A 17,706-nucleotide genomic window follows, 5' to 3' on the forward strand; every position below is an offset into this window, starting at 1 on the left:
GCGGCGGTGCCTGCGCGGAGCCGGGCCCGGTGGCGGCGGCGGCGGCGGGGCCGGGCCTTGTGAGGAGGAGGTGGGGGGGGGGGGTCGGTCCCGGGCCCGGTGTCGGCAGGAGGCGGCGGCCCTGGAGGCGTCCGCCATGGAGCAGTGCGTGACGGTGGAGCGGGAGCTGGAGAAGGTGCTGCAGAAGTTCTCGGGCTACGGGCAGCTGTGCGAGCGGAGCCTGGAGGAGCTCATCCAGTACGCGGGGGGGCTGCGCAGGGAGATCCTGCAGAGCGAGAGTACGTGGCGGGCCCCTAAAACCCCCCTCGCCCTCCTCACCCTCCTCCTCACCCCCCTCACCCGGCCCCGGCCCCGGCCCCTCGCCCCCTTCCCTCGCGGCGTTGGGGGGTGGAAAAACTCCCTCCAAAACCGGGTTAAAAATACCTCAGACCGGGGTTAAAAAACGGCCCGGGGGCGAATTTGGGGCGTGGGGCCTCCCCTCAGCCTCCTTTCGGCTCCCCCTCGGCCTCCCCTTGCCCTCCCCTCGGCCTCCCTGCCCCGCTCCCCCCTCAGAGGAGCCCCCGGAGCCCAGGACGTGAGGGGAAGGGAAGCCGGCCTGGCTGCTCCGTCCCCTCCTTTTCCCGTCTTTCTCTTTATATTCCTCGCTAACTGTTTTGCTGGCCGGGTTTGGAGGTGTGGAGGGCGAAGGCTGGAGGCAGAGGCAGCCCCCCGAGCTTTGGGTCTGTTTTGCAGCCAGCCCTGGGCGCCTGCGTGGGGAAGGTAGGGCTGCAAGGCAGGCTGTAAACAGGAGCAGCCGGAGCTCGCCGGATCCCCGAGCTGGGGGACGCCTGCCGAGCGCTGAGGCAGCCCAAGGGATCTCCCCGAAGCCATGGAGGAAGCGAGTTCGGATTAAAAGTAGGAACTGGCAGGCTCCAAGCCCAGACTCGAGGGCGAGCTGCGCTCTGTCGCGGCTTTCCGGAGCCTGCTCGTGTTTGGTTCGGAGCAGAGGTGTTTGTTTGCTGTGGGCTTGTGAGCAGGTGCCAAGCTCGCTCACGGGAGCGCGTGGTTCCAGGAGCGTAAACAGGAGCCTTGTGGAGCTGCCCTGTGTGCACGGCGACCTGCACGGAGAGCAGATAGGGAACTCCGGCTCTGAGGCGACTGTTTGGGGTGAAATAACGCCCGGTCCTTCTGGTTTTGTGCTGAAGGGTGGCTCGATAGGTGCCTTCCGTGGTTGTCAGAACAGTTCAGGCTGGCGCGTTAGCGACGGTCGGTAAAATGTTTTCACAAACAGGTGCTGAACTTGCCTGGAAGGCTCCGTGGCACGAGCCTCGCACTCGGATCGATCCCTGTGGGGCTCCGTGGGGCTGGTTTGGCAGAGATCTGTCTGCGGGAAGCCCGCTCTGCATCCAGGGCTCCTGCCCGCTTCGTAGGAACACAAAAAGGGGTCGGTGTGCTTCCTCCAGGCTGCTCCCCGGTTTTCTTCCTGGCTCAGCTTCAAGTTTTTGGGATTGTCTTGTGCTGGGGCCTTCACTTACCAAAGAAGTGGTGATCCTGTCCCCGCAGAGAGCATCCCAGACCCGGCTCTGTTTGAGGCAGGACTCTAGGATGAAGCCGATGTGTTACTAGTGCATGCTCAAGCATTTGGGAACCCTTTAAGTTTTGGTGTCTGTGCGTAAGCGGCTTTTGTGGGGGACAAAATTCTTATTTTGTCTTTAATATCTTGTGTATAAATTCCTAATAGGAGCAGGCGTTTGCAGCTTTTACGTCCCCTAACCTGAATATTTCTGAAAATTGGTGGGCATGGAAGCAGCCACACATCTTAACGTGGAGTTCGGGGGTCAGAACTGCAGAAATATCCTCGTGTAAATCATTTCAGAGGGGAGAGGAAAAAGGAAAAGGACAACTAAAAAACCCAAACCAACCACCCCTCACTGCTGCAAGAGAGATCCATGCTGTAGGACGAGGATGGAGAGCAAAGATGCACAAGAACGCCTTAAATAGGCCGTGGGTACGGAGAGGAAGTGGGTGGAGAGAAAGAAACGCTCCGAAGCTGCTTCGGTCCGGAGGCTGCCCGTGGTGGTGGTGGTGGTGGTATTTTTCTCCCGGTCACACAGCCTCGTGCAGCTCCCTGAGCTGCCTGCGGGCTTGCTGCTGCTGATTTCTTCCAAGGGATCCCGAGTTTAATTAAAGCTGGAAGAGATGTGTGTGTGTGGGGGGAAAACCTTGTGCGAATGTGCGGGCTTTTCCTGCCTTTTCCTTCTTCATTGTTCCGCTGTAACTGTTTTTTCCCCCAATATGTGGTAGGGGACGGTGATCCGTTTGCCTGGGGTAAAAATACCAGCGTGTTTGGGTTCTAGCTCAATGGGTTTTTTATCCAGGAAAAAGTGACTGTTAAGAGAACGTGTTTTATTTTCTGCCCACTGGGCAATGCAGATGAGGGGAGCGAGCGTTTCCACTGCGTTTGTTGTGTAACCCGACTGATCGTTTTTGTCTTGGGGGCAAAAGTCATGAGAAAGAAACCCAAAATCCTTTCTGTGACTCGAAATGCCCAGCGTAATACGTAAGCAGGAACGGAAATAACGCCTATTCCTGAAACGATTTTAGGAGGCCAGCTTCAAGGAACAGTTCGGCGAAATTTCAGTGTTAATTTAGGATGCGTGAAGTCAAATTGGTGGCTGAAGGGGCTTCTTCGGTCTTTTTGTTCCTTGTCCGTTCACTGGGAGAAACGCGGAGCTCTCTTAGCCCTCTGCCTGGGAGATGACCCCTAGCTTCGTGGGACCAGAGGGGGAGAAAGTTAGGGCTTTTTTCTTTCTCCCCTCTCCTTTAAAGCCATGTCTGGTGCAAAAACGCTGTTATGGCTGCTCAGCCAGGGCTCGTGCGGATGAACCGGAGCTGTTTGCTTTCCCGAGATGAACCGGTTTTGGCGGGTGACAACTTCAGCTTCTTTTTGCCATTGTCATCGACGGCCGAGTTGGAAGTTGGGACGCAGAAGAGGAGGCAGAGCAGCGAGCGGCTGCGAAATTATTCCCTCCCCCTCCGATCGCAGCCTTTTTCTTTGTGAGGCTGGATTTCCTTTGCCCTCTCCGAGGCAGGCCGTGAGGAGCACGTTGGAGTAGTTGCAGTTTCTTCCTATTGTTCTGGGCTTGCCGGGCCTGCAGCAGCAGTTGGACACGGCGAATTTTGCCTTAACGTGAAATCCCAGCGATGAAACTGACCCTAAGGCTTGCTAAAATGCAAAATGAGAAGGCAGCAAACGCGCTGAAAAAGTGGTTGGTTGCTTTTCAAAGCTTTCTTTTAAAGTGGTGCTTCGGGTTTTTATTTTTCGCGTGAAGGCTTTGGGTCTGGAATGTGAGGAAATTATTTCTGGGCTGGTCTCCTACTTAAATTAGCCTTCCAGCCCAGCTGAAGGCCGCTCAGTCTGCGGCCCTAAAGGAAAAATCCTTCGTGTAGAATGGACTTTGAGGGAGGAGAGACCTCGGGAGGTAAGACTGGGAGATAGATTGTCCTTGTGTGGTGAAATTAAAGACAGAGAGAGGTCTGAAGTAAAGCACAGAAGGATGTATATATGTTTTTCTGACTGAAGCTCCTGAATGGTACCTGAGTTGTGGCATGAAGGTGCGAGTTGTTAGGTGACAAGAGGGAGAGAAGGGCCGGGGAACACTTCGTACCCGTTACTTTGCCCACAGCGGGGTCCTGCAGCATTGTGCTTGCTGGTTGGACAAGAGCTTAAAAATATCGTATTTTCCAGAGGAGAAATCTTACTGACCATCCGCTCCTTCTTCTTGTAACTCTTTGATGTCTGTGGCCAGGTCCTCGATGGGCCATTCATTTCTCATCTGCCAAGGAGAATTAGGGGCTATTCCCTCCAGTCAGGGAGCAGAAGTTTCATTCTTCTAGGCAGCTTCAGGGAGCTGTCTAGAAGAAAACCCACCCTGGAGTAGGGTAGGGGCTGTATCCCATTGTATTCTGTGGGGTTTTTGTGTTTCTTTGAGTTCCGTTTATTACTCTGCTGAACTCGAGCAGGATGCCTGAGGTATTTACATTAATTTTTTAAAGCGTTGCATTTGTTCGCTGTTACTGTGTACCGGACTGGCTTCCTAATGGGGTGAGCCGTGTCCTGTGCATCTTACTAAATCGCCTTTCCTCCTTTTAGTACCATTTCTTGTCTCCATGTAGGGCTGCATACCGGGCGATTTGAAGTTACCATTTGTTTAGAACGAAGCTGGTGATCTTCCTCTCTTCTTGTTTAGATCAAGATGGAGACCTGTCAGGGACGATTTCACTGGTCATGACGCAGTGCTGTAAAAGGATAAAGGACACGGTTCAGAAACTGGCCTCCGACCACAAGGACATTCACAGCAGCGTATCCCGCGTTGGAAAAGCCATTGACAAGGTATGCATGTTGTGGTTTCGGTGTATTACTGCGTGTATTCTACAATGTGTGCTCCTTTTCAAAATTCATATTTGTGCTGCAATTAATCTTAATTAAGCCTTCCTGTTAATTACCGAAGTGTAGGATTGGGGGCAGAGGTTAGACCAGGCGAGGTACAGCGCTTGCTTCAGAACTCGTGGACAGAGGCCTCCTTTTTGGAGTGCAGCTGCAATCTGTGATTTCCGAGAGAACACACCACGGAGGTACCACTAGGCTTAGTAATCGCGTGTCATATTTGTGTAGCAAACTGCTTCAATATCAATCTCAGTAAGAAATCTTATTTATAAGTACAAGTGGCATTTCTAATTAATCGCCAGTAGCAAATGACTTAAGAGACGTTCTGTCCTAGAAGGCAGCCCAAAAGCTGGTAGAATTTTTCAAACAGACGTTTTGCACATAATTCAGGCGTGTTGTCAGTTCTTAGGGCTTAATTTCATAAGATGTAGATTGCTTTTAATGGGAGGAGAGTGCGTTCAACTTCTCATGGTATCTGCAGCTACGCTGTAGCAAGTAGTTAATGTTGTGCAGCTTATCTTTGAAGCTTCCCGCATGAGACATTCTTATGTGAATTCCAGGTTCAAGAATAACTGGGATCTGAATTATTTTTGTAGGTGGATATTAACAATTCTTTGAAATAGCTCAGAAAAAAATTTTAGTGCTAACTGATGCTATATATGTACTTTCAGGTCATGCTTTTCTCCTTCTGTCTGTTCACTCTTACAAAGTAGTTCTGCAGGCAACGGTTCCTTTACTTGCTTTTTTGGACTTTTTTATGTAATACCTTCATATCAGAACATGCTTATGTTGTTAGGGTATTAACGTTTGGTGTGGGGTGCAGTTTATAATCTTATGAGGAAGACACTAGGAAATGGGTCTCTTCAGCTGAACAAAGACACTTGTATCGTGGCAGAAAATAGATTCTTTTGGTTATCTCATTGCTATCAAAGTTTAAATGGTAATCTCTTAAAGTATGATTTAACAGTAGCACAACAGACTGACAGAGTAGTATGTAATGCTGCATTATCGGGCAGAATGCCTGTGAAACTTTTTTTTTGCTTCCATCTGTGATTGACCGTCATGATGGAGGGCTGAAACTTCGTACTGATAGCTTTAACCCGAGCATCACGGTTATCCAAAGCTTTAGGACGCATCTGTCTCTAATCCTTGCTGCTGTACCTAAACCAATTAACCAGAGTAAAAGCCCATCCTTATTATTGGCTTGAGGCCTGAAATAAATCTCTGTAATCTCGTCCTGAGGTTGAAACTTCCCGATTCTGCCTTGGCGAGTGGACTTTGTGTGAAGGAGCTTCCAGGTTTGGCCGTACCTTTTTCATTTAAATAATCTGATGAGGTAGAGCATCCCTAGGCCGTACAGAAAGGGTTCTTATTCTGTGGCAAGTGGTGGCAATGTTTCGTAGATGCAAAGAAGACAATGCATGCAAGCTTAATAAAGTGTAAACTTGGGTCTAGTCTCCAAGTTGCTGTTTCAGTTGTCAAGTGCATTGTCAAGTGCACAGTTTTTGTAGTGTTGTTGCTGTCCTAACCTGAGTTTTATCTGCTGTTTTTATTTTAAAAAGGGTAGCTGTAAATGAAAGCATTTGTTAGATTTCACATACTTGGCTTTGTAAAACAGCAGGAAGGGACACACCAGTGATCTGCTGCGTGCCCGTACGGTGTCACAAGGGCTGCTTCAGTCCGGTGCTCAAAAATAAGCTCAACTCGCTGGATTCAGCGTGCTCGTTCCTCTGGATTCTCAGTCTTGCCTAGTGTCTGTAACGTTTACAACAAAAGGCTAGAAGCAGGAACTCTGTGCGTCCTGCTGCTAACGAAGAACGCATTTTTATGAAGTTCAGAGCCTCAGTTAGGATTGTCTCCTTAAATGTGAGCTGTTCAACGTGCAAGTCATTTGATTTTTACTACTTTTCACTAACTTGAATATCTTGAAAAAAAAAAAACCTTGAAAACATACCTGGAAATCTCAGTCCGTTTGTCAAATAGGTATAATGTTTAAATCTGGGTGGAATTTAACACCTCCCTGGACAGTGACATTTGAAGGAAATAATCTCCGTATGCATTTAATGTGTTTTCTACCTGCTGCTGGAAAACAGGCTTGAAACCTAGTGGTGAGCTCTTTGCTGGCACCTGAGTCTCATAACCTGTGGGAATTGTCCTCCCCATGTTGCTTCCCAACAATATACTTAAACCAATAGAAGTAATTAGGTGTAATTTATGTAGTGAATCGATTCTTGACACATTCTGGACAAAATATTACTGCTCCCTGAATAAAAACGCTTGTTAGAATTTAAAGCAGCAGCCCTGGCTTTGATTCACGAGATGCGAGTTCTGCTTCTGGTGTTTAAATCCCCATCCGGCATTTTTCTCATTTATTTTATGGCCGGATTAACATCTCTGGAACAACAATTACGGTCGTTTTAGCTATGTGTGCTCAGGCACAGGTAAACATAACTCAGGGTTTTATTGCCTGCTTTGAGGTTGGGCAACATGCTAATCCTGGTGCCGATTTCGTGTGACACATCCAGGTGACAGCGGGTACACGTAGGATCGCTACGCTTCCTCCTTAACGAGCTTGGATTCTGAAAGAGCTTGCTGTATTTCCTGCTTGTGGCGATTTTGGGGTTAAATTCCTTTTTTTTTTCTAGTGTCGAGGAAGAGGCAGACCTGTCTGTAAATTTTACTTCGGTAGGTATTTAATCGGTGTAGTTGTTACATAGGAACTTGAATCAGACCTGGATCTGTCCGCAGAGCTCGCCCTGAGAACAGGAGCTCCTCGGTCATTTAAAAAATGAACTTTGAGGTTGGCCTGAAATATTACTGGCGAAGTTGAAGCCTGAAATGCCAAGGCTTTGTGGATTGCTTTTAAATTAGCAGTTCCTCAAAAGTTTAGCTAATAAGCTGGGCTGTTTTTCGAGGCAGTTTATGTGCTCCCGATCTTTGAAGGTTCCCTTTTCTTCCAAAGAGCTTTTTTTTCTTTGAAAAGAAATGTTTGCGTGCAGTTTGCTCTGTGTTGTACCAGCATCTGCTCCACTTCCCGAATTCCTCATGCTGTTGTTGTTCAGCAGGTTGTTATCAGATAGCTCACCTGTCAGTCTCCCTGTAAATCACACGTCCGGGATGATTTGAGTTCATCCCCAAGCACGTTTGGTGGAGCAAGTAAATGTTTTCCCCTCTAGCAGCAATGTGAGCGGTGGTTAAATGCCTTCATTCAGGACAGCAGGTGGCATAACTGGTTAGCTCCTTACATTTTTTTCCCCCCCGAATTTTAAGCTTGTCTTTAAAAGGCCTACATTTTAGTCCAGATTTTTTGGGAAAGCGAGGTTTGCCTCAGTGTAAAAAAAAAAAAAAAGTATACAAAGAAAAAACATTTACTGAACATAATTATGTTGTCGTGAGGAGTAGGGCTAGGTAAACACAGAGACTTTGCAAGTTGAGCACTATCTTGTGAACCAGCAAACCGAGCAAAGAACATAAACCGGTGCGTGGTGTTTGTGACGTGAGTCAGAATTCAGGAGGGAGGAACGCACAAAGTAATCTCAGCTGGGAAACTGAGGAATACGACTGTCCTTAATCCTTCGTGTCGTGTTATTCATCTGGAAGGTTGTGTGTTGGCCGAAATGTTCCATTGTGTGTGTCTCGGGTCCCCGTATTCCAACAGGTACCAGTAATGTGCTTTATGGAATTGCTATATGTAGCACGTAACGCTCTCCACTTCAGCACTAGGCTTCCTGGTTAGGCTCTTAAAAAAAAGAAGTTGTTTCCCTGGAATAAGCGCTGACACGCTTCTAAGCTTAAAACCTGAGAAGTGTGAAATAAACTTGCTGGAGTTCGTAACTTGAGGAATTCGTTTCAACTTCTGCAGTCTGGTTCAACTCCCCGTGCTAGCAGTGAGCTTGCTGTTAGCTCACAACAAACCAAAACCAAATCTCGGAGATGCGTAGTCACGAGCACGTACTGCTTGCATGACGATTGTGAAATAAGTAAGCAAGAGGGCAGCAGCAGTTTGTGCCGGGTGACTGTCACTCACTGTAACACTCACAGTCACTTCTTGAAACTGCTCGGGACCCACTGGAGGCAGAGCTGTAGGGTCCCACGTGTAACCAAGACCCCAGAAGTCATGACTTTAAATAAAAGTTACCGAAGCGAGGACCTGGCCAAGCGTGAGTTATCAGAGAACAGGTGAGGGGGAAGGAAAAAAAAATAAAATCATGAGGTCCCCAGATTGTGTGATGTGACTTGAAGCCATAGCAGGTAGGTCGGTGTGAGTCGTTATTAACACCTTTTATGGTATTAAAAAACAAAACCACACAATTTTCAATGGGGTTTTGAGAAGTTTCTCAAAGCTTCTAGGTTTGTTGCTTCAGGACAAAGTGTTTTCTTCAAAATTACTTTGAAACGGTAGAGAACACAAAAACCACGGGGATACACGGCTCTGCAGTAGCTTCAGGACTGCAACCAGAAGTGCTGTATGTGCATATGCTGTATGTGGTGCCTGCTTGCTTTAGAAACAACTTGGTTTAAGTTAGAAGCTTGCATCTGAATGATTTGTAGGTGGTTCTGGCACCTCTGTCCCCAGGTAACCAGAAGGATAAGAAGATGTTTAAGGCACTGGTTCAGCTCAAACAGCTGGTAACTGCCCAGAAGAACAGAGCTGCTTATGGGGTTATACGAGTGCTAGGAGTTGAAGCTGGATGAAGAATAACTTCATTGATAATTTTAGTTACTAATGACTTTTTTTTTCCCACCCCAGAAACCTAGGTGACAGAAAGGGGTTAAATGTTCTTGATACCGCCTCTGGTATTTCTTTAATGCCTTCTCTGTGGATTTATGCGACCTGCTAGTGGTGTTTGGAGAGCGATACCAGAATCAGCAGTGGTGCTGAACCTCAAAGGCTTCAAAGGATGGGCACAGAGAAGAACACGTATTTAATCTCCAAGACACTGATGTTTTCCAGCACGCAGCTTAAAGACGAGCAGCGTGACAGGGAGCTTACAGGTTGAGACACCCCGTTGGAAACCTTACATCTGAGACTTGGATCAGTGGCAGTGATCTAAATGCTTGTCTTGCCCCACCGTCTCCAAAAGATGGAAGAGGATTTGCTAGCCTGGGGTTAGGGTTTTCCTGGAGGTTTGCGAAGGGACTTGAAGGGCTTTGAAGCCGCGGGTGTGGGGATGAGGAGGCTGCCCCTTTCTCTGACAGTGCCGAACAGCATCAAAGCGGTTTCAGCCCCCGAGGCTGGCTTCTGAAGCGTGCTTAGCTAGGTGGTACCTGCTAAAGAAAGAGCAGCGAGGCACAGCCCTGTGTGCATTCACAAGGGAGCCCTTGGGCTGAGAGCTTGGTGGCTGGGTTAGGTCGGGGGGAGCTCCGGCACAGACCCTTGAGCCCTTTGGGTGCTGTAATGGGTGCGTTCACCCTAAATGTGGGGATCAGCGTGCTGCTGACCCCTCTCTGCTTCCCTTGATGCATTTCTGTGCACGTACCTTAGAGGAACTCTTCATTGCTTCAGGCGAGGTAAACCTGGTATTCACGAGAGCTGCAGGGATGCTGTTCCCTACTCTTATTGATCGAAGACTCTCCTTCAGACTTCATCAGACTCCTGAAACGGGTTAACAGGAGGCTCCTGAATGCTTCTGGCAGCGTTGCCCTGCACGTGTCTGTTGTTTTTCTGGTGTGTGTTTTCCCAAAACAGCGTCTGACTTGTTGGGCTCCTGCTGCAGGTCAGAGGCACTGCAGCCCCGGGACGCACAGGGCTGGTCTAACATCGACCCATACTGCCTGCTCCCATCCGTTCTGGAGCTGATGGTCCAGCTGTGTGCTGGCAGACCTTACCCCCAGGAGGGTTTTGGCTAACCAGCATCACACTGGCTGAGAGCAAACCCGTAGGATCTGGTTGGCAGGTAGCTCGTGCAACCTCTGTGTTGATTTGAGGCGAGTGTTTGTGCTGGGTGGATGTCCCCGCGCTGTGCTGAACCCGTACTGCCACGGAGCCACAGCTAAATCACTGTTAATTTCACCAATTTCAACCGTTTTCTGGTTTCTGAAGTCCCTTCGTGGAAGGGAGCTGCAGTTAGCAGACAACGGGATCACGCAGCGAGCGATGCGCTGCCTGCTAGACTCCGCTCCTTCTGCAGAAGGTTTGTTTTGGGCCATGGGTGAGGGTTTTTATTCAAATTAACTTGTTTGCACTGAGCATTAAACACGTTAGCGGTTAAAACCCGGTTTTATATCCTGGGTTAGGGTAAGCGCTGCTCTCGTGCTGCCAGGAGGCGCGGTGCCAAGCAGTGCCAAGTGTTGCTAAGGAGTCGCTGTGACAATATTTTTTACTTATTCTTGGAATATGTCCGCAGGCCACTGGCCTAAAAATACCCAGCAGTGGGATCGTCAGGGTTGGACCCGTAAGAGATCTCTCAGATCTTCAAAGCTCATCCTGTTGCTGGTGTCTCGAGGTCTTCAGAGGATTGAATTTCATTGTCATTCGGGGGGTGGGGAGAAGTGGCATTTTCCTTTTTCAGCATTGCCTGCCCCCCCAGCTATGTCAAAAATCCTTGAGTTAAAGCTTTTACTTCCAATTTGGTGCGCTGTGGTGACAGTGATGCATTGATAACGCTATTTTGATTTTTAGCGTAGGCGATTTTGTTTTCTGTTCCCTATGCTTTTCAGTTTTCCCGTATGGCAAAAGCCTTTTCTGCAGATACCTCCTCCAGAAACGCATTGTGGTCTGGTGGCCCCTTTATTAGTTAACAAGATTTCTAATTTGCTAGCTAACTTGTAATTTGTCGGTGTAATTCCATATGCTGGGTAATATTCCGACTTGAAATGAGCAAGGCAAAGGATTCCTTCTGTACGCAGGAGATAATGAAGCAGCTGACAGATACGTTTCACGTCGACCACGAGGTAATTAAGGGCAAACTGAGCAACAGGCAGAAAGCACCCGAGCGGAGACATAGGTGTCGTGCATAATTAAAGAAAAACTATGTGCGGTTATTTGTTCCGACCTGTTAAATGTTTTAATTTGTACGTTTCAGAATTTCGACTCTGACATCAGCAGCGTGGGGATAGACGGGTGCTGGCAGGCTGACAGCCAGCGAATCCTCAACGAGGTGATGGTGGAGCACTTCTTCCGACAGGGGATGCTGGATGTAGCCGAGGAGCTTTGTCAGGTAACGATAAGTACGGCTGTTGAATGTTATCAAACATGAAACGTTACTCTTTATGACAGCATCCTTATCTGGATGTTAATGTTCCAGGTAAATACTGAAATTGTCAGAAAAACAGCAGTTGAATTACGTATTTTTTTTTTTTATTCTTTACCTAAAGCGTGGCTTTGTTTTTCAGGAATCCGGTCTGTCAATAGATCAAAGTCAGAAAGAACCATTTGTGGAGTTAAACCGAATATTGGAAGCATTAAAAGTTAGAGTTCTGAGACCTGCTTTAGAGTAAGTCTGCTCAGTTTTTTCTCCATTTTTTAATTCTTTGATAAATTCTTAGTTTTTCACTTTAAATACTATCTTTGTTTGGATGCATCCCCGTTTTTCTCTGAGAGATCTAATTAGTGAGTGAACCTCTTTCTTCTCCTGTTGTCCCCTCTGCGTCCCTTCCCATGGGACATAGTGCTTAACGAAGGGTCTCTTCCTTAGGTTAAGGATCAACTTGAATCATTTGTGATGTTAATTTAGGATTTGGGGAAGAAACATCACCTGGAGAAAACGCTGCCTGCCATGGTGGTACTTCACCTTAGTTACAGTGAAATGCTGGTGAATCTTCTGCACAAAAGTCCCCTTGTGAAGGATACCAGGACTTAATACAGCTGTTGGGTATCCCCAAGCCTTTTGGCTTCCCCAAGCCCTGGGGGTGAGCAGAATCAGGATCAACAAGCTCGCTGTTCTTCAAGCTAGTTCCCTTTTTAGAGCAGATAAGGGATCCTGGGCTGGGAAGAGGGAGTGGAAGGACAGGTGTGTACTTTGCAGGCTGTTGATGCTGCTCACTAACACTGGGTCGTGGGTATGTCTTTGATAGGCAGTGTGAGAAATATCTCAATAATTTTCTCAAAGGATCTTCTTTGTTTCTGAGAGCAGGAAATATCTCTGTGGTCTGGGGGCTGGACTGAGAGCGTGATCTGTTAGTGGTGTTCCTTCTGAGCAAAATGATTGCGTTAGTGCAAGAGTCAGTGGATAATTCTGAGTGCTCAGACTGAACTAAAGTATGGGGGAGAGCATCTGAGGTGTTATTAATCAACCTTAGGCTAGGATATTTTCATGACCGGAGTAGGCTTTACAACTATTAGACACCTAAGCTGATGCTGAAAACGACAGTGAAGAGGGAAAGGTGATGAAGTAGCTCATGGGCTACTGTTTTATAATTTCCAGTAGTGGATACATAACTGCTATACCTTTTCAGAACAGCTTTTATTTTAAAAACGAGAAAATGCCAAACCAGCCCTCAACCTATTTTTAGTCTGTGGTTGCAAGACCTTTGGTAAGCCTAAGTTGGTCTCAAAAGTAAGAAAAAATAGAAGGTTACTAACAAGATACTGTTCTAAAAATAGAAACAGTGAAATAAAGCAGATTCAGAGTTTGTTTCATTCCAGAGCATAATTTGTACACTTAAAATACCTTTTTTGCATTATTTGATTCAATACATTTTCATATTAACAAACATTTTTTCTCCTTTTAGCGTGAACCTACGCAGGTGTATGCCAGTTCAGAGGTCATTGGCATCGCAACTAACTGCGGGGGCACTCTGATATTCAAACCTTGGTGTTCCTGAACTAAATTCTGGATTATGCCTCTGGGTCACGCAAAGTTTGGCCCAAGTAGTATTCGAATATAGTTACACGGATGAAAAGCTCAGGTGGTTTGTTGCCTCTGAATTGGCTAACTGAAGGGAAGCAACACTGAAATGCCAAAGATGTTACAGCTGAACCAGAATCTGATGTCAGCGCATGAAATACCACAGTTCTGTAGTTCCAGTAGCAATACAGCTGTTGTAAGGGACGCGCTCTGAGGGACAGCACGCTGTTCTTACGGCCACCCACTTCGAGTCACCAAACTCATTTTATCTCAGATTAGCTAGGCCCTGTGGCTAACCCAAGGCAACTGCATCAGATCTCGTAGCTCCTGCGACGTGTTAAATATTCCTCAAACAAAGGAGAAGGCATGGTCCTTCTTCAAAGGAAGCCTTATTCCCGTTCCCCAGACAGTTGAGTGGATAGAGAATAGGGTGTATTGTTAGCAGAGCTTGCATGCGGGTTCCCCCCCCCCCCCCCCCAAGCCTCATTTCTGTTTATAATGCCACTTTTCAGAGCAAAAGCTGTCTGCCCCTGGGTTTGCCTAGTGCTGGGCATGGATGCTTATGTAAAAAAAACCATGCTGGTTAGGGAGGACAATCAAAATGTGGTGAATGCACAGTTATTCCTCAGAAATTCTGGTGCTGGTGAACTATTTCACAGCACCATATCGTTGTATACTTCTAATATTAGTATTAAATATATGACATTTCCCATATTATTTCACAGCAGACATGGGTGTTCAGGAGGAGTGGTAGAAACTGCACGGTCAGCTCCAGGAGAAAGAGGCCCTGTGCGAGAGGAGCTTGGAAGGATGGCGTTGTGCTTTGGGTGGAAAGCTTAACAAATGGCTAAAATTGTCATAAATACAGCTTCAGGGGTGCATAAAAGCAGTCCCAAACTGACCCGTTACAGGGCTAGGCTACTGACAGCGTTGTTGAAACAGATATAACCCAAACCATACTGTGATTCTATACCAGGTACGCAAGGATTATTAATTACAGTATCGTGAACCGAGAAGGGGGAGTGTATCAGGGTACCCATGTACAGTTGTGGAAGGTTGGGTTGAAAACAGTAACTGGGCTCTCTGGCTCTGCTGGTGCTCTGCAGTTGGTGCTAGGTTAAATTCAGTATTGGAAATGGAGCAAAAACTCGTTGCTCCTGGTCACTACTATCTAAAGGGAGCTGGCAGATTAATAACTTTTTTTTTTTAAAGACTTCTAATGTTTTGGTGATGGAAAGAAATACCAAATTTAAAACACCCCCCCCCCCCCATTTGTAGTTTTGTTTGGTTTTGTTTCTTTCCCTTCAGATTTTCCTACTAGCACAAATTCCAACACTTACTAATATCATACCTTAGAATTAAACGTAGTACAACTGGCCATAACGTTTGTTTTTTTCTTGTGGTTTTCAACTTAATTTTGCAGATGCTCAGTCTGGGCCTGCATACACACAGCTGTGTAAGTTCTGTGCCTCCGTAGGATCCCCTTTATTTCCAGTGACCTTTCTCATTGGAGTTTGGTGATGGGGGAGGGAAGTCCGTAGATTCTTTGCAGATGGATTCGGGTTTTTCTGAGCCCAGGTGGGTCTCTGTGTGAAGTTGTGGCAGGAATGACGTGCAGGTTCAAAGCATTTGGCCATAATCTCCCAGGGAAGAGGTATCATCTTCTCATATGTCTGTAAAGCTGGAAGGTCCTGCTATTTGTTGGGACCTTTGGGACTTGGTTTAAACTTAATTTAATCTTTATTAGGCTTTGTGGGATTTGTTTTAATTAAATCCCATGTGGGAGCTAGAGGAGAGGTCTGTGTATCTGTGGTTTGTGTAGCGTACCGTACGTATACTTTAAAAAATTCAGATGGATTTGAGTCACAGAGATAAAGGCGCTGTGAAAGCAGCATTCCGAGAGGAGTTGGGAAGACAGATGTTGTGATTACTGATGATTTTGGGCTGTGATAAGGGAGTATGTGCGTTGAATGTTTTAAACATCGCTTATTGCTTTTTGTTTGTTACAAGCCCTTTGAATAGGAACAGAACATCCTAGTCCAAACACCTCAGGCCTTCCTTCTGTGGCTGCTCCCTTCTGATAAAAATCTGTGCTGCCACTCAGAACAACAACAACAAAAAAGGAAGGCCTGCCTAAAAGCTAATTTGGAAAGGCAGACTCTATCTCAGCAAGATGAAGCACCGTGCCACGTGGGCCTGTGGTTGTGAATATTGGCAGGGAGAGGATGGAGGCTCCTTGATGCCTCCCTTTTGATGCAATGCAGATTAATATCTCATTAATGGGACCGTGGAACTTCAACCTCATATTGATATATTAGTTTTATTGTTTGTTGATAATATCTTCTTGTCTTTCAGCTGCTTATTGGCTTATGGCTGTCGACTTCAGGCTCTAGTTTTCGTAGTTGGGAGTGAGCTTTATTGCCAGTAAACCAAGTTTAAACCACGGACACTGACCATTTGAAACAAATAAGCAAAAAGCAAAACCAAAAAGAAAACCAAAACAAACAGCTACCCCTCTGTCCCCCTCAACAAACAACAATAATAACAAAAACACACAAAACCCACATGGTTAGTGAGAATATGCCTGGTAGAGATGAGTGTTGGCAGTCTTCTGAGGCTGCTCATCTGAAATCGCTAGAAATTAGGGGCAGGAGGGTTTGCTCTTGGTTCAGAGGCTACGTTTTTCACTCTCTCTCACTGAAGGTTACTGCTGCCATTGGAAAGCCTGCCCAGTAAAGTCAGACTCCTGACGCTTTCAAAGCAAACCGAAGGTAGACTTGGCTTGTTAATGGTACATCTTCAGGCTAGTTTTCCTTGAAAGCTTTACCAGTACTGTAAGAATGCTTAGTTTCCTTATTTTAGTAACGATTAAAAGGAACAGAAGCCTCATATACTCCTTCTGTTTAAGGGACAGACTACTTCACTCCTTGCTAAAAAGTGAAAAGCTCCTCTTTGCTTGATGGGGCTCCCACAGTGCAAATGGTATAACTAATTAACACTAATGAGAAACAGATGTGACTGAAGAACACAAACTTGAAGTTCTTAAGAGGAAAAGATTGGATTGATTTAGGCCTGACTAAATTGAATTTAAAAAAATGGATAAAACCTAAATAATATCACTTTTTAAAAATGCATTAAAAATCCAGTTTGTTTTACTTGGTGCCTGTTTAAAAAATTCGCCCATGTTATAAGGGAGCCAAACATTGGAGTCGTCATGGTGAAGGAGACCCAGAAAGTGAGAAGTATTTTTATTGTCCAAGTTGAAAATAACACAGAAAGCAAAGTTTAGCAGAGCCACGTATGGTATTTAAATGAATTTTGCTCCCCCCCCCACCCTCTCAGTGTAAGGTCGTCTTAATCTTTTTTTCTTTGTTGCTTCCATGGACGTACTTCCCCTCTCCAGGGCAACATACACATGCACGTAAACACAGTGGCCGAGTAGAAAATGTTTGGGGAATGAGGAAGTTGGAAAATATGTTGTTGAAAGGCTTGGTCAAACCTGTTTAACATGCAGCAGCAGCAGGCTATGTGTAATTGTTAGGATTTGGTGACAGAGTGGTATTCATCCAAATACAGGAATTAATTTTGAATATTTCTCCCTTGTGTTGTGACCACGTCAGCGTTGCCTTCCAGCCACCGAGTCCTGAATTCTGCTGCCGTGTGTTTGTAGACAGAGGCGAGCTATACAGCAGTCCAAAAGTACTGCCACCCTCCCTGTGCTGTGCATGCTGCAGAGCTCCTTACTTGTAAAAGCTGCTTACTTGTAAAGGGTCTGGCTGTTTTCTGGGCTCCACGCAGGCTAACAGGAGCTCAGGGAACAGTCATATTCTTCTTGAAATAGATGTTTGATAACTGTAATAATTTCATATCGTGTAGGCTGACGTTTAATTACTCCCGTGTCATGTCCCTTTGTACCTCCTCGTTTCTTCCAGGTGGGCGGTATCCAACAGAGAAATGCTCATGGCACAGAATAGTTCGCTGGAGTTTAAGCTACACAGATTGTATTTCATTAGTTTATTGATGGGTGGAACAGCAAATCAAAGAGAAGCACTTCAGTATGCAAAAAACTTCCAGCCGTTCGCCCTAAATCATCAGAAAGGTGAGTAGGGGTTTGATCACACTGAGGGGAATAAAGCCCTTGGATGTGGCATGTGGTCGGAAAATACAAATCATTTTCCAAATGTGTTTTAGTCCATTATTTTCCTTTTATTAGAGGCTTCTTATTTATATATTTAATATGCATTACTTGAATCCTTATGACCTGATTTAAATCCCCTTTTTTTAAAGAGGGTGCAAAGTTACATTTTAATGCCTGCAAACTTTCTTGAATTCAGGGTTTTTGACTTCTTAAGTAGCTACTTGGATTAGTTATTAGTATAGTTACAGTAGCTGCTTAGATTAGAGATCTGGAATAGTCCTGGTGTCAGGGTAAAGTGTTAAAAATGCACAGCAACATTCTTGGAGTAGTCATCTGCTATTTTCTGCTCCGTG

At 46.2% G+C, this 17,706-nt stretch overlaps 1 protein-coding gene across 2 annotated transcripts in view; it reads left to right on the top strand.

Moving 5' to 3' along the window:
• Positions 1 to 17,706, top strand: part of RMND5A (required for meiotic nuclear division 5 homolog A) — a 26,147-nt gene continuing 8,441 nt past the window's right edge. The window contains exons 1-5 of one of the 2 annotated variants that reach the window (XM_083833047.1): positions 1 to 278; positions 4,230 to 4,372; positions 11,452 to 11,586; positions 11,762 to 11,862; positions 17,148 to 17,314. In XM_083833047.1, coding sequence (XP_083689173.1) covers positions 137 to 278; positions 4,230 to 4,372; positions 11,452 to 11,586; positions 11,762 to 11,862; positions 17,148 to 17,314 — 688 coding nt within the window. In that variant the 5' untranslated portion in view covers positions 1 to 136. The remainder of the gene's footprint in view (positions 279 to 4,229; positions 4,373 to 11,451; positions 11,587 to 11,761; positions 11,863 to 17,147; positions 17,315 to 17,706) is intronic. The other variant, XM_083833046.1, reaches the window with a different exon arrangement.

The sequence above is a fragment of the Anser anser genome, assembly GCF_964211835.1.
Source record: "Anser anser genome assembly, chromosome: 4".
Classification (NCBI taxonomy): Eukaryota; Metazoa; Chordata; class Aves; order Anseriformes; family Anatidae; genus Anser; species Anser anser.